The sequence below is a fragment of the Osmerus mordax genome, chromosome 4 (genome assembly GCF_038355195.1).
Source record: "Osmerus mordax isolate fOsmMor3 chromosome 4, fOsmMor3.pri, whole genome shotgun sequence".
Classification (NCBI taxonomy): Eukaryota; Metazoa; Chordata; class Actinopteri; order Osmeriformes; family Osmeridae; genus Osmerus; species Osmerus mordax.
The window spans coordinates 19,773,433-19,789,395 of record NC_090053.1 but is presented as its reverse complement, the minus strand read 5'-3'; the positions used below and the strand labels follow the sequence as shown (position 1 = coordinate 19,789,395).

General features: G+C 45.8%; 1 protein-coding gene across 1 annotated transcript; it reads right to left on the bottom strand.

The window, feature by feature from the left end:
- Positions 1-14,629, bottom strand: rfx4 (regulatory factor X, 4). The gene is made up of 18 exons (XM_067234806.1): positions 14,575-14,629; positions 12,283-12,369; positions 11,650-11,710; positions 10,291-10,414; positions 8,688-8,749; positions 8,330-8,543; positions 7,792-7,869; positions 7,441-7,604; positions 7,217-7,317; positions 7,037-7,095; positions 6,767-6,911; positions 5,969-6,063; positions 5,322-5,439; positions 4,064-4,183; positions 3,569-3,730; positions 2,870-3,035; positions 2,471-2,609; positions 1-314 (listed from the first exon to the last, which is right to left on the bottom strand). Exons 1-18 carry the CDS (start codon positions 14,615-14,617, stop codon positions 42-44), a joined length of 2,211 nt encoding a protein of 736 aa, XP_067090907.1. The 5' UTR covers positions 14,618-14,629; the 3' UTR covers positions 1-41.
- Between the last annotated feature and the right edge of the window lie 1,334 nt (positions 14,630-15,963).

The following is a 15,963-nucleotide window of genomic DNA, read 5'->3' as shown; positions in this document are numbered from 1 at the left end:
TGCATCCAGATCCAGTGAGGGATGAGCGGAGGGGGGCGGTGCTATTTAGCCCACCCGGTGGTGGCCTCGCCATTGATGTAGGCAAAGCCGGGGAAGTGTTGTGAGTGTTCGTACTCAGAGTTCCTGCGCGGGGCCAGGGGAGAGTACATGTCCCCTGGGGAAGCGTAACGTGTGGAGTGCATAGGGGGGCTAGCGTAGCAGCTGCCTGCAGGAGAGACCTCCGGCCAACGAGGAGCCACAGCAGCAGGGTGGAGCCGGGGAGCACCGCCCATCAAGCATGGCTCCATTCGAGACATCTGGCTGTTGAGGGGGTACTGTAACATAGAGGAAATAAACAGTCAGTTTGAATGATGGTATAGAAATAATTAATTCCGTCTAGAACCAGGCTGATACGTGACGATCAATATTTATCGATACAGATAGATGGAAACACTGACATATGAAGCCAAGTTGGGGAGAGAAAATAAAAACTAGATTAGGACAGGACTTGGTCAAGGTGATTTTGTTTTGCCATGTTAATTATCTTTAAATGTGCGTTAATGTCAATAACGTTCCCCCCCCCAAAAAACCTGGACTTGGATAAGTGGCTTTCCGGTATTATTTTTGTTGCCCTGGGTAACACAACCAATAACCGCCATGATCAAGCCTGACTCTCTTAGAAAACATTTTTGGACAGCTGAGGAATCTAGCACAGTGTTCCATTCGTGTCATCGTCATGACTCCCTACTGGCAGAGTCCCTGAAGACAAAGACAACACATTGTGCCCGATTTAAGTTTTGAGCAGAGAGGGAAAAAGTGGAAGTGAAAAGTCTATCTCTTTTCGTACTAAATATAAACAGGAAACAGTTGGGTCTGTCATAGGGATGGAAAAACCCAGTGGCCCGGGTCAGGACTCAGGACGGCTGGTTCTGTAACCTCTTGTTCACGCGCAGAAAAGAGACCATTGAATAACAATATTTTAATAAACGCCTCCTACCCTGTTGTATGGCCAGAGGAGGGGACCAATGAAGAGGCTATTGAGTGCCGGGAAGGGGGAGGGACTGAGGAGGGCCCCTCTGGGCTCCAGCCAAGCCACCTTTCACTAGCGGCTTCCGCTACAGAGTGGAATGGGGGATGGGGAAACTGAGGCTGAGGGGAAAGAGGCTGATACGGCTATGGGCCAGTTTATCTCCTTCCATTACAGGCAGGGGATGATAGAGGGGAGGCTGGGGAGGAGGCTGGAGGGTCCTTGACAAGGATTTACATTTAGAGGGGTCGACTCACACCACTTGCCCCTGCACAGTCCACATGAGACCCGATATCAACAACACCTCGTCACAGCTGGACCCTGTCTTCTTCTCCTTCTTCTTCCATATGAAAAAAGCTCTTGGATTTACAGTACACTGATCAATTCTCTGTTTTTCTCTCTCTCTCTCTCTCTCTCTCTCTCTCTCTCTCTCTCTCTCTCTCTCTCTCTCTCCCTCTCCCTCTCCCTCTCCCTCTCCCTCTCCCTCTCCCTCTCCCTCTCCCTCTCCCTCTCCCTCTCCCTCTCCCTCCCTCTCTCTCTCTCTCTCCCTCTCCCTCCCTCCCTCCCTCCCTCCCTCTCTCTCTCTCTCTCTCTCTCTCTCTCTCTCTCTCTCTCTCTCTCTCTGTCTCTCTCTCTCTGTCTCTCTCTCTCTGTCTCTCTCTCTCTCTGTCTCTCTCTCTCTCTGTCTCTCTCTCTCTCTGTCTCTCTCTCTCTGTCTCTCTCTCTCTGTCTCTCTCATTTTCCATTTTTTTCCTTTTTTTTCTCACACTCTCCATGTTTTTCTCTCCACACGGTCTCCTCTCCACAGTGTGCACCACATTGTCAGCATCAGAGCAGTGTCTTGCATACTAAGGAGCAGGTTCGTCACCCCTCCTGTCCGTATTAACATTCCTGACTGATTTACAGCCTGTGGTAAGTTCACCCTCACAAAAGCAAGAGTGGAATTCACACCTCGGTAACGACCTCAAATCGAGAATAAACAACCGACGTTGTCGCGTTATCGTGAGGTTCTAAAAAAATCGTGAGGTTCTAAAAAAATTAAGCTTCCCAAAAATTTTAGTTCACAGTGTAGTTGATTTACACCAAATCAAATACCTCATATTTACTTGTGGACAACAAATGGACTATGTTGAAGCGATTGTGCTTCACTCCGCCCACACATGAAACACGTAATGGCCTACTTTGACGTCAGAAGAACACCAAGGAGATACAGATCCAAGAACAGCAACAAAGGCCCGTAGGTGTGGAGTTTGCAATTCAAACCTTTATCCGACCGTGATCTTGAACGCCACAATCATCTTCCCATTTGGTACCGGAGAAGGTCTGACTCCAGAAACTGACGCTTGTGTTTCATCAAGATGGCCACCTAACATTATTTCATGAAATGACTCACTGATTTCACAGAGTATTGGTTGTGGACCGTTGGTAGGTGGTGTGGTTGGGTGTGTGCGGTTGGTGACTGACCTGTGCAGACGTGCGATGGTAGGAGGGGTAGTGGAGGGGGGCTGGGAGGCCAGGTTCGTGGGCCAGACTGGGGTACTGGCTCTGGATGGAGTGGGGGTGCTGGTTGGTGTAGCTGCCGTAGTTGTAGCTGCCTGTGTACCTAACATGAAAACACACAAGCAAGTCAGTAAACAACACAGTCTATTTGACTTATACAGTGGTTAGAACCAGAAATAGGTTTATTGCAAAGTAGGTTTTCACATACAAGGAATTTGCTTTGGTTTTGATGACGCATAACGATAAACATATAGTGCCAGGACAAAAACAGGCAAGTACAAAATTGCCAAAAGGGCAAAATACAGTGACATAAGTGACAAGTACAGTGCTATAAGTGCCATGGTCATTGCTGTGATTGCTCACCCGTGCTCATCCCTGTGAGCGTAGACCGGCATCCGGAGGGCAGAGGAGGGGGGGGGCACAGAGGCACCACCGCGCATACAGGGCAGCTGCTGTCCGCCCTCGGGGGGGGTCCCACCGGACGTTGTCACTGTGTACGTAAGGGACCAGGTATATGACTGAACTGCGCCTGGCACACACACAAGTACACACACAGAGACACAGGGGTTGTTGGCACAGAGAAACCTACATGCCATTACCCTTAGCAAATCCACACTCAGACACCTGGGTCAAATACAGAGATTCATTACTTGAGAGTATTTATTAAGTAATTAAGATGCTATTTCACATGATGCACTTATGGCACTGATCCATTAGCTGTCTTTGCAGTTGGTATGACTGTGTCTATGTTTTGATAGTTTGATCTTTGTATAGTTTTTAAGCCAGGTCTACTCATGTCCAGCAAACCTGGAACAGCAAGTGTAGGTGCAACCATACACAGTGTTTTTGGTAAAGATCAAATATATGCAAAAAAGTAAAAGCGACAAGGTGGTGATAATTCAGTAGATGACCTCCATGTGAACTAGCCCCTCTCCATTTCCCCAACCCCCCTGCGTCCACTCTCTTTCCTACTACGCTTTTCTACTACCCCCCCCCACCCCTCCTCCCCGCCCCCGCCCCCGCCCCCGCCCCCTACCCAACCCTCTCCCAGTGCAGTCTCACCTGTGCTGGATGTTGCCCCTGGGTACTCTGGAGATTGGGCTGCGTTGGGGGAGCTGACGGAGGGGACCCCCACCGAGGGTACGGACTTGGCTGGGGAGAAGGGGCCAGGGGAGGCAGAGGTTGGCGTGGTCTCCGTTAGCATCAGCTCCTCTTCTCTCTCAGCTGAAAGGATTGAGATGGTCGACCGTCAACACACAGGCGTAGTGACTCTAAGGTACTGCATGTACTACCTATCTCTAGAAAAGGGCAGCCTGTTGGTTTTGTGAGAGGCCGGTGTGGTTTAGATCAAGAGGAAAGGTGGGAATATTCACTAAAGTGGCTGTATCCCAGATTTAGAAGGAAGTGAGAGGAAGAGGGGTGGGGGTGGGGGTGAGGGTTGGGGGGGGTGGAGGGTGAGGAGTGAGGGGTTGAGGGTTGAGGGGTGGAGGGGTGGGGGATGAGGGTTGAGGGGAGGAGGGTGGAGGGGTGAAGGGGTGGAGGGGTGGAGGGGCTGACCTGTGCTGCCCTCTGCCTTCATGGCCCTGAGGAGATCGTTGGCCCTCTCCTGGCAGTGCAGAGACTCCAACAGGTACAGGACATAGTCGTCAAACATCAGGTGGATCAGATGAAAGGAGCCTGAGAAAGAAGAGGAAGGGTAAGGCAGGAGGGAACGAGGAGAGAAGGAGGAGGGAAGGAGGAGGGAAGAAGGAAGGAAGGGTGCTTAAAGGTTATTTACATACACCAAGCCCATAGGTTATGCAAATCAACATGGCGCTTTACTCAAAGCTCTTCAGTCCAGTCTGAGTCAGAAGGTTTTGAGTGTGAGGTTAAACCGTTCAACCACTCATCCTCCAACAACACAATAAGGAAGGGCTAAATCACCGACCAAGAGAGTGCAGCAATATGACTTCCTGGGTCATGCAGTCAGTAATACGGGTTTCCTTCAATTCAGGAAGGCCCTCGTAGAATTATTTCACGCCCGCACAGCTCAACAGAGACATGGTGGGAGATCTCTGTGATTAAAAAGTAGCCGGGTTGTTTCCTGCTGCAAAGTCACTGCCTCAATGATGCCCCTTGGGCTGGGGCAGGGGGCGCAGAGGGGGCGCAGAGGGGGCGCAGAGGGGGCGCAGAGGGGGCACAGTCCTGACACTGTCCTGCTCAGTCCTACCAGCGTGCGCGTCATAAACACTGTTGGGTAATCAAGGAACGGGAAACCATTCTGCCCGGTCATAAAATGGAAAGACGGACAAACACATTGCAGTGGGGGGGAGGGGAGGGGGGAGGGGGGGTCACCTTTGTTAATGAGCTGTTTTTGCACAGGGAGCTGCTTTATCAAAACACAGCAACCAGCTGTGTCTTTGGTATTCACAGACAGGGCAGTGGGAGAGGAGGGGGAGGACAAGAGGGAGGGAAGCCATTTTCTTTTTCTTTTCTCCTTTTTTGTCTTTTACAACCCCTATCTCTTTCAGTCCTCATAGTCACGCACTGGTGGCTCGTCGAGCAAAGAGGAGGGAACTGCCGTGCAGCCATCTTTACTGAGGGTCTATTGGGTCTGAGGACACACAGGAGGAACTCTTTTTGTCTGCTCTATTTTACTGTTACATTGCAATACTGACTAGGGCCGGGACACCTATTTCTCATGCCTTCGACATCAGCTTAACCTCCCAAATAATGATACCCTGCTACCCCCCCGCCCCCAAAATAAATAAATAAATAACCTGCTTTAGCTTGTCCATTTACGGGCGTTACAGCTACTCGACTCACGGCTACTCACCGAAGCTGGGCGCGCTGTGTAGGGTCATGTCTCGGATAACTCGGGTCCCGAAGCACGACCACATGAGCAGGAATTGCTGGGCCCCTCTCTTCAGACACCCAGGTCTCTTCCCCGCCACCTAGAGGGAACATTTCCATGAGAAAGGAATGGGGGAGGAGGGGATGTGGGGGTGGAATTAACCCTTAGGTCCGTATTGGGGCTTAACCCCTCAGGAACGAAAAAAACATGTCAACAAGTCAACTATTTAATTTTCCCCCAGGGACACGCCTCCCTATTGAACTATTGTCTGGCGAGTCAGGGGCGTTGCCTCGGCAACCACATTTTACAAGCCCATATCTGGCACGTAATGGCAGCACATGGGGGCTCTTGAAGACATCATTAACTTAGGAAACTGCTATGTAAGGCCCCTGCGCATCAGTGATGTGTCAATACAAATGACGCTCACATGCAGGGTCACCCTTTGAACATCCATAATCCTAATTGATTTGCAGAAGAATTGTGAGACAGTCTGCTAAATGTATTCTCTTTGTGAACCCTAACCCTAACCCCCGCCACAAAACAGAAAAGGCTCGACAACAGAGATTGCAAAGGGTGCATCAGGTGACAACCAGTGGGAAGTGTGTTCAGAGAATCTAACACGTGCTGACCTTCACCACACAGCGGTCCACCATGGTGTCCAGCCACTCAATGTAGGCCTCAATGGGAGACTGCTCTTCTAATAGACGGTCAAACTCCTGGAACACTGGGAACAGGAGAGAGAAACAACATTCTGAGAAACAGCTAGTCAACACACACTCTGAAACCAAGCTAGTCAACACACACTCTGAAACCAAGCTAGTCAGCAAATTCTGAAACCAAGCTAGTTAACACACAGTCTGAAACATTCCAAGTCAGCACACACACTGAAACATATCTAGTCAACACACAAACATGCGTGTTCTTGAATTGTTTTCGATCATTTGAAACCTACTATATGGCCCCCTCACACACGAATGCAAAAAAGCAGAAAGTCTTACGAACATAATTAATGAATCATGAATTGAGTGTGGCTACATCTCCGAGTATAGTTGAGTGAATGTAGCAGGCTTCTTGGTCTCCTAGCACCCACGAAGCAGTGACCCCTGACCCCTGCTGACACCTTCTGAAGGAGGGCCACTGGAGGGGCTCGGAGCTGCCCTGCAGGGTGTTTCAGAGGGAATTGAACTGTGTAACCTCCGTCATTAGAGCTGCTCTCCCCTGGTCGTGGGAATTACTCTGAGATCTCTAAGTTTGAGTGGGAGCTAAAGGCGACCATCAAGTGTCACTTCTTTAGGACAAGTGTCACTTCAACATTGGCACCCACAAACGCACAAACACTCGAGCACACACGTACCTACAAACACACACGTCCACGAACACACACTTACACACACAGCCCCCCCCCCCCCCTCCATTGACTGACTTACAGTCTATTATGAGCCTGCGGTGCTCGTCCCTGGAGTCCTCCATGGTGTACAGGGTCTGCTTGGTGATGCTGTTCAGGTCCACGTTCCTCCAGTCCTCCAGCATCTGGAAGGTGATGTCGGCACTGTGGATCACCGTCCTGGACGCCTGGAAACATGTCATGACATTGATGTAGTTAAAGACCAGATTTTACACAGGGTACCATCACATGTACAGGTATAGGGATTGTTGGATGTATTCAAATTCCCTTTTATTACTTTCATGAACTGTACCTGACATAGATGGTTTAAAGATGTTTGTCGTTTCAGAATCTGGGAGAATCTCCGAGACACTGTGGAAAGGGGGTTAACTTATGAACGTTCATTGATAAGGCACCAAAAAAAACATTCAACATTTCCCGACATTAAAATACTACAAAAAAGCTGATGATGTAAACATGTTCATGTACCTACATTCAAACTTGATATTCCTCAAGTTTTCTGGCAGGTCGTGAAGTGCTACCTTCAGCCATTCGTCCAGCTGCTTAGCAAACTTCCTGATTACCTGGGTCAAGCTGGACAAGAGAGGAGATTGCAGAGGTCACAAGGAAGGTCAGCCTGGCTTAGAAAGCATCAAATATGACACACCTGATGCTTCCTTATCCCTGCGTTCCCTGAGAGAACCTGTGTCCACTTACCTGTCAGGCAGAGCCTGTAACACGGTAGGCATTAGGACCCCAGAGATGGCCTTGTAGAGGATGGAGTCACACACACCCACAATGTTGACCACGGTGGAGGAGCCGAGGACAGGCAGCATATGTGGGGGCATGCCTTGCCAGAAGTGCAACAGGAAGCTCTGAACCTGCAGGATCACAAATTAAGATGAACAGCTGTGTCACTGTCACCTTTTCTGACTGACTTCTGACTTCTCCTAAACACGTGTTTTGGGCGGGGATTCCAATGTAATTGATCTAAAACAATATTTTTCAAGCATAAGTGTATATTTGAATGTGACATAGGTTAGACATTTCATATCCAAAAAGTCTTACCTCATCAAAGTTGGCCCTTATTACTGTATCTAGTATCCTCTGACAGTGGGTCCTGTACATCATGATGAATGTGGACACCTGAAGAGAACAGCGAGAGAACGGGATTAATGTTGGAACTCTTTAAAAGCTCATTGTTTACTAAAAAGCTTCTAAATGTTCTAAATCACTGAAAGAGCTATATGAAAAAAACAAGAAGATAAATCTTTCACAAAGCAGGTTTACTAATGAAAACCAGTTACAGTCTCCATTGGGGGGATGTTATATAAACCTGGCAACGCACAAACCATTTAAAATCAAGGCCCCCCTATTTAAAGCTGGACAGCTAGTGCCTGTCCTTTGTCCGGCGCGGAATCTTATTATCTCTCCACAAGATTAAGAGTTAGTGAGGAGCCAGGGTGTAAATACTCAAGGTCCTTCTCTAAACCTCTACCCAGTGAAGGTCCCAGATACAAGGGGAGACCTGGAGGGGGTGAGGAGCTGGTTGGATAGAAGGAGGGAAGGGGGGGAAGAGGAGGAGGACTTTTAGAGTCCTGTTTACCTTCTCCTCTGGCAGACTGGCGGGCAGATTTAGGTCTTTGACATTTGGGAACTCTGGCAGGAGCGTCCCTAGCTTGGAGCGGGGTGAATACGCCACGGTCTGCTTGGTCACCTCCTTCTTGCCCGTCTCGTTCACCCACGCTGCCCCCTTCTTGGAGTACATTACATCGTAGTACTGGGAACTCTCCTTCACCGCAATGCCATAGTAGTGGTACCTGGGATGGGGGGGGGGGGGAACAGGGAGGAACAGGGAGACCGAAATAAAAAATAATATAATTATATTATATTCTTTGTGACCTTAATAGATTAAATACAATGAAGTGAAAGTAAGGAGGGTTGTGGGGGACAGCTGGTCTTACTTTGACTGGCCCCTGGTGCCCAGCCTTCTAGTTGTCAGCTGGGGGAACTGCTGTCTAATAATCTGGTAAAGAGAGGAATCTGTCAGTCATTCTACTAGTTCAGCAGCACTTAGAGAAGAGATGTATCATTCTTCCCTTTTTTATTAGGATACTGGCATGGTGCTTTACTTGTCACATTTACTAAGACGGTAAAGAATAATTAATCAGGGATCAAAGCCAATGCATTAACAAAAATGCTTATAGAGGTCCATTATCCCTGACGGAAAAAACAACTATATTCAGAACATACCCATTTTACATGGTATTTATTGTTTTTGCAATTGGTAGATTTTGATAGGATGAATCTCTATTAGTTACTTAGAATGAACCACTTAATCTATTAGTGTCAAAGAACAAATAATCAATTTCAATCTATAGAAACAGTTGACTATCTATTTGATAAAGTAGATTGGATTAGAAGCTCAAAGGGGGTTTCTTAGCCTGAGACCAAGACAGATCCACACTGTGGGAGAAAAGGGCTTTGGGAATGATCCATTTCTGACAGGTTTGGTTTTTATTGTTTTTTTTTTGTATGTTAAAAAAGGTTCCAAGATCATTCCTTCTTCCTTTTTAACTTTCCTTTTTTCTCTCTCACTGCTTCTCTCTTTCTCTTTTTACCTCTCTCCCCCACTTTCCCTCTCTCTCTCTCTCTCTCTCTCTCTCTCTCTTTTTGTCCATGAGAGATTGGCTCCTTGGTCTAGCTCCCGGTGCAGAAACTTTAGCAAACAGTGGAGCTCTCCATTGTACAGGATGAAAAAAGAGGGCAAGCTGTGAAGTTTCTGTCAGGGTCCGCTTGATAAATGAGCAGACAGGGAGGCGGCCCGACCCTCTCTGGTGGTTTTGTCCCAAATCAATGAAGCCTTCCTAAAGGACACCCCACACTGCTCCAGCCACTGATCTAACATTCCGCAACATCTCACCCTTCCAAATTTCCTTTAATTACACATTAATCCAGGCCCCTTCTCTTTTTCAATATCCTCCGACAGGGGATGGGGAAGGGCGGGGGTGGGGTAGCTGGGTGGGGTGTGGGGCAGGGGCCGGGGGTGGGGTAGCTGGGTGGGGTGTGGGGCAGGGGCCGGGGGTTTGTGGGGGAAGATGGTGGCGACTGAGTGGACAGGGGGCTGCTCGGGGATTGTGGGAACCCAGACAAGCACATCTTTTCTGTATTTATGTTCTCTGTCCAGCTGTTTTACTACAGCAAACATTAACATCATAATAGTACATCTGCACTACGTACAGACATTTATAAAAAATACAAATAATTTCAATGTCATATATCCGTACTACATATGGACACAAGCTTAACAAAAAATATCCAGAGTTTAAATGTCACACCTAGATGAGAAGTAAGTTATCTCTTCCATAGCTTTGCACCAAAACCGGAACATATCAAATTGTGTATACCCATAACTTTGCACATATAATTTATCAGCCAGTCCCTTCACCTCCTGTAGTTATCAGCCTCTCTTCTTAGTTAGCCAGCATCCACCCACAGTCTGTTGTGTCATTCCATGTGATTGTAAATACAAACAAATATTAGAAGGCTGCAATTCTGAGGTGGTACCTTTCCGAAGCTAGCGGCGTTGACAGGCTGAGTGTCGTGCTTCTCACAGAAGTCCAGGTAGTGCATGTAGAGAGCACTCCGAGGAATGCACACGCCCTCTGCTATCTCGTAGTTCTCCTCTAACCTGAGGACCAAACAGCTCACAGTCAATACAGCAAGTTTAACTAGAATATATCATCATAACAGTACCAACTAGAATATATCATCATAACAGTACCAACTAGAATATATCATCATAACAGTACCAACTAGAATATATCATCATAACAGTACCAACTAGAGTATATCATCATAACAGTACCAACTAGAGTATATCATCATAACAGTACCAACTAGAATATATAATCATAACAGTACCAACTAGAGTATATCACCATAACAGTATCAACAACAATGACAATAACAATACCAAATATATCACAACAACGGTAGCAACTAATCCAGCAAAAGTACCAACCTAATATATGTCAGCAACAATACGAATATAACGAACGTATCAATTCTAGAATATATTACAGCCAAAGTAGTAACTGTGGATTATAGATCAGTAATAGTATTCTAGAGATATATCCCCACAACAGTGCCAACTTATATATACACACTGTATACCTAAAATAACATACCTAGCATACAATACAATATCAAGTTAAAATTCAAACATCAACACCAGTGAATCAACTCTAGTTGACCACAAAATCAATTGTATTCATCCCAATCATACTTGATGTATTTTTGTGTTAATCGCAAGAACACAGGATCATCTCTGGATCCTTAGATCACAGGACCAACTCAGGTGTACATCTCCAACCCCTTCAGCAGCTCCACCAGCTCTACCTCCACCACACAATAACCTGTCCTGGCCACACTGAAGCTCAATATACAGTCTTTCAGAGTGAAGGATTTACAAGCACTCAAATGGTTCCAGGCAAACAAACATGACATTGCAGTAGCCTTTAAATTAACACATGTTTATAGTATGTCCTGACCAATATATAACTACTGTTAATCCACAAACACAGTTCAATTTACACTCAGTATCTCACACGTTCTGACACCCTTGACAAGAGGGACACGACTATACAAACACTCCCACCCCCCAACAGGTGGATTTGAAGCTTTCACCAGTACAGAGTTGAGAAGTTAATAGATTCAAATTTTATATCAAATACACACCAAAAAAAGTCTGTTCCATAATTTTTATTTACACAGGTGAATATTTGTATAATCTGTGAAAAATGTTTTACGTAAAAAGTGTATTCCTCAACCACATTAATATCTCTAAATGTGTTCTTGGTTTACACCGAGTTGTATTTTCCAGATGGCAGGTCATTGGAAAAGGGGGGCAGGAGGAGGACTCACCACTGGAGAGTCGCCGGTGTTGAATGTGGTTTCGATGCTCGGTTGTTTTCCTTCTCCTCATCTTTTACAAACAAAAACAAGTTTGTTATTTCACAATATCGTGAACACGAGGAATTAAAACACTTCAGTTAAAGATGGCAACAAATACCAGTATTTGTAAAAGCACAAATTCTGTTTTCCATGGCTTTAATATAACATTTGCAAGTATATTTAAAACAATCAACACAGTACTATGCAATCCCATGTCTCAATTTTTTGTATTTAATTCAAGATGTCAGATGGCTGAGCGGTTAGGGAATCATGCTAGTAATCTGAAGGTTGCCAGTTCGATTCCCGGCCATGCAAAATGACGCTGTGTCCTTGGGCAAGGCACTTCACCCTACTTGCCTCGGGGGAATGTCCCTGTACTTAATGTAAGTCGCTCTGGATGAGAGCGTCTGATAAATGACAATGTAAATGTAAGACTTAAATAACCTAAACATTATCAGAGAAATACATTACTAAATTACAGTTTTATGACCTAGCCTATAGCAGTTTTAAAATATTTATCACTGCCGTTACATGAAAGTATTGACAAATGATTAATTTTGCAGTAATGCAGGATGTGAAACCAAACCAGTGCGCCATGCTTACTTTCATCGTTGGACATGTTCCCCAGGGATGTGTGACTGGAGTACCGTTTACTCTCGCTTTCATTAAGGCACCTCTCAATCCAGCTCTCTACAACAAGTCAAACAGACAACAGGTCAATTAAAACACAGAAACGTACAAAAGCAGTGTTTTGAATAATTGTTTGGATGCATCAAGGGTTAAAAAATGGTCAGCAATATTAAATATATTCCCAAAGAGGACATTTGAGTTTTTAATTTAAATGTTTCCAAGTAGGTCTAGTAAAACACCGCCTGTATGAACTATTTCACGTCACTTAATGTGTCAGGAGAATTCGATAGCAATCAATTCTGCGGGCCTCGTCGCAGCTGTGTCTTTATTTGGGGTGTTTTCACCCAAACTGCAGGATTCCCGCATTGTTCAGGGGGGGGGGACTACAAGAGCGCGCACTCGGGAACTGAGCCTGCATTGCAAGACCAGCCTCGCGACATAGAAGCCATTGTCCCTTTATAATTTCGATTTAGAAATAGCCCAAATGGCCTCCTTTCTTGGGACAGAGACCCTTATAATTTTGATCGTACTCGTGTAGATCCTGTTTCCCGCACGGGCCATGACAACTATTACCATATAGCAGCACTTGTCAGGATTGGCTGTTGGCATGGCAACAGGTCCCGTCCTATTAAAAGAGGGTCACATAAATGTAAAAGTTAAGGATGCAGAACTCACTTGCATTGATGATTCGACACCTCTTGGTAGATCAATGGCACGCGCACTTAGTGTTACCGTGCCACTTATCTAGGCTTACAGTAACAGAACACAATGACAGTTCACGGCCCTCTTAAGAATTGTGTTCAACAGGTTGTGTTGAAAATGGCCTAACTGAACCTGAGCCAAATATTTGAACAAACTGAGTCAAATATTTATAATCCAAAGTAAGTTTTGATGTTAATTGAAAGGGCATTTCTTTCTACCACTTTCAAATGTTTGCGCCGTGCAGCATCACTTTAGTTATTGATAATACTAACTCTAACCATAACATAGGCTACAATTCAGTTATGTAACATTTGCATCTCTGCCATATTACTACAAGACGATATTTTAATAAACAATATTTTTAAGATCTGCTGGTTTAAAAAATTGTGTCATTGCCATTATTATCACTCATTATTAGTTACTTTCATCGCCATTGTTATAAACATTGGGTGATTATTACAACTGATATTACGAACCTAATCATATTCTAATATAATCTATTATTGTCTGTAAGAATGAGAACTTTCACTCAAGAGGGGAATTTGACAGACCTATTTAAGTTTAATGTTTTCATACTGAATTTGTCACATACAAATTATTCTAACTCCTTTCTGTCAAGGATATGTTTAGTTCACTGAGCTGAAAGTAATTATCTATTGTAGGCGGGATCCTTTGGTTGTAATTGAATAATTTGCCATGGACACAGATAAGGCGGTTTCGAAATAATTGGATTAAAATTGATCAACAGCTGAAATGGATTTTGGATCATTTTGAACACTATTTAGTTCAGTTGCCTGAATGATAAATTACACCACTGATACAGCAGAAAACCGCATGATTAGTCAGACGAGAATAGGCTAATCAAATAAAGTTGCTTTGTAAAAATAAAATTGTTCTATTCAATTGTAGCCTTGTTGGTAATCGCATGTTGCAATGAAAGTACACAAACCGTCAATCGTTTGGATTGATTTAGCAAAGCTTCCACATGATAGGCCTACATGTTATCATATTATTAGTTCTATTCAATATTCCTTTTAAAAACATGTCACAGTGTAGGCCAATTGGGTGGCTTTATAGATCCGGTTGCAGCGGTTAATCGAAGCTTTCTCCAAAGTTGTTTACAAGTATCCTGGCAGGTGCATCACTTGAGCACCTACACGTCATTATTTTAAATGGCGGACTTAATATTAAAGTCATTGATAATAATTGATGTCCTTTAACTAAGGCTTTATAGTCGTTTTAATTGTCAACTTGCCATCATCTTAATTTCCAACGTTTAGTGATTTGGCAAGGAATTAAAATTGATTCATAAAACCACAATGTCCACTCTTTTGCCTTCTAAAAAAAACTTTTAACCAATAACTTCGACTAAAAGCAGCCCAATATCTTATCCAAAACGACATCCTCTAAAAACAAATGAACAAAAAAGTAATAGTAGAGTAATAACTCAAGTTGACCATCCCCGAGCGGCTGCAGGGAGATAGAGAGAGAGCCTCCAGGGCCAGTTCAGGGCTCCAGAGCAGGGCCACGTCTCCTAAGCTTCCCCCAGACCGCAGGACCAACCTGTGGAATCCATGTCAGGCTCCTCCAGCAGCCCACAATGCATCCTCTTCCCATCAACAGCACACAGGCTCCTCCAAGGGAAAAAATGGCTTTGTGCTCGTCTCCACCTCCTCAGTGGGTCTCCCCTTGTCTCGCTCCGCGTTTGTGTGACCACTGCCCGTCACAGGAGACGTGGAGGATCTGAGGACCGCCGAGAGAACGCCGGTGGTGGTGGTGGTGGAGGAGGGGAGGGGGGAGGTGGGGTTGAGGGAGGAGGAGGAGGGGGGTAGAGACTCCAGAAATCCAGTGGGGGGAGAGCCAGACCCGTCAAAATGTTTGCTGATGTTTCATGGGAAAGGGGCTGATTTTATAGGAGCGCTGATGGGGCCATGTCATTGATAGGCTCGCTGGCTTGATGAATGGCCTCGAGTCAGATGGGGATGTGGCAAGGCTCACTGGAAGTCTTTTGTGAGCCTGCTTTGAATAAGAAAAGCTCCCTTCTCAAGAAAAAAAAGGCTTAGATCTACGCAATCCCAGCACTGTGGGCTCCCCCTCCTCCATTATAGCATTTAATACGTTTTTATACACCCCCCACCTCCACACACACACACACACACACACACATATAGACACACACCATTTGCTTGCCACTCTTATTTAAATGAACACTTTTGCCCCAACAGGAAACTTTCTAGATGTCTGTCTCTTGGCGACCAATGGAAGTTCCATCTAGAGGGGCAAGTTAGAAATCAACTGACAGAAAATGACAATCTTTTTTCCCCACTCCACTATCTCTTCCATAAACACAAACAAGATCCATCATTGTTCATGCTTGCGCCCTAAAACTGATGTGGATAAATGGATCAGCTAGCCACCCCTGTAAAGCTCTAATGTGAAAATCCCACAAGTGTGAACTTTTGGGAGGGTTCCCCCCACCCCCCCCCTCCCAACACTCTCTAGTTGAGGCAACCTTATTTTAGTGTGCCTCAGAGGAGAGCCCGGACCACAATGGGGGGGAAGTAGCAGTGCAAAGCCAGGGGCTGGGAGGGATGGGAGGGCTGTGATGGAGTGCCTGAGAGCCGGAGAAGGGAAAGCTGTGATTAGAATATGAATAGAACCACAGGAGAAGGGGGGCTGTAGAGGAGGAGGGGGGGGGGGAGGCGAGGAGAGGGGGCGAGGAGAAAAGGGGATTATGGCTGAATTACTCACCAACACGGTGGATGGCGATGGAGGCCTCCCTGCTCCTGGCTGGTGTGTCTATGCAGGCGTGTGGATGGCGGCTCCCTGACAGGATGGGGCACCGCCACTCTCCCACACACACCTGGGCGCCACTGGCCTACAAGTTCTTGGGTGCACTTCATTCAGCTCCCCTGCGGTCACAAAAACAGAAATGTTTACCAGGCAAGACAA

Excerpts from the sequence above, each read along its gene's own strand:
- rfx4 (XM_067234806.1), bottom strand. The coding sequence starts at position 14,617 with ATGCATTGTGGGCTGCTGGAGGAGCCTGACATGGATTCCACAG. Across the intron at positions 12,370-14,574 it reads GCCTGACATGGATTCCACAG|AGAGCTGGATTGAGAGGTGC; the intron begins GTTGGTCCTGCG and ends GACTTGTTGTAG. Across the intron at positions 7,605-7,791 it reads TAAGGGCCAACTTTGATGAG|GTTCAGAGCTTCCTGTTGCA; the intron begins GTAAGACTTTTT and ends GTGATCCTGCAG.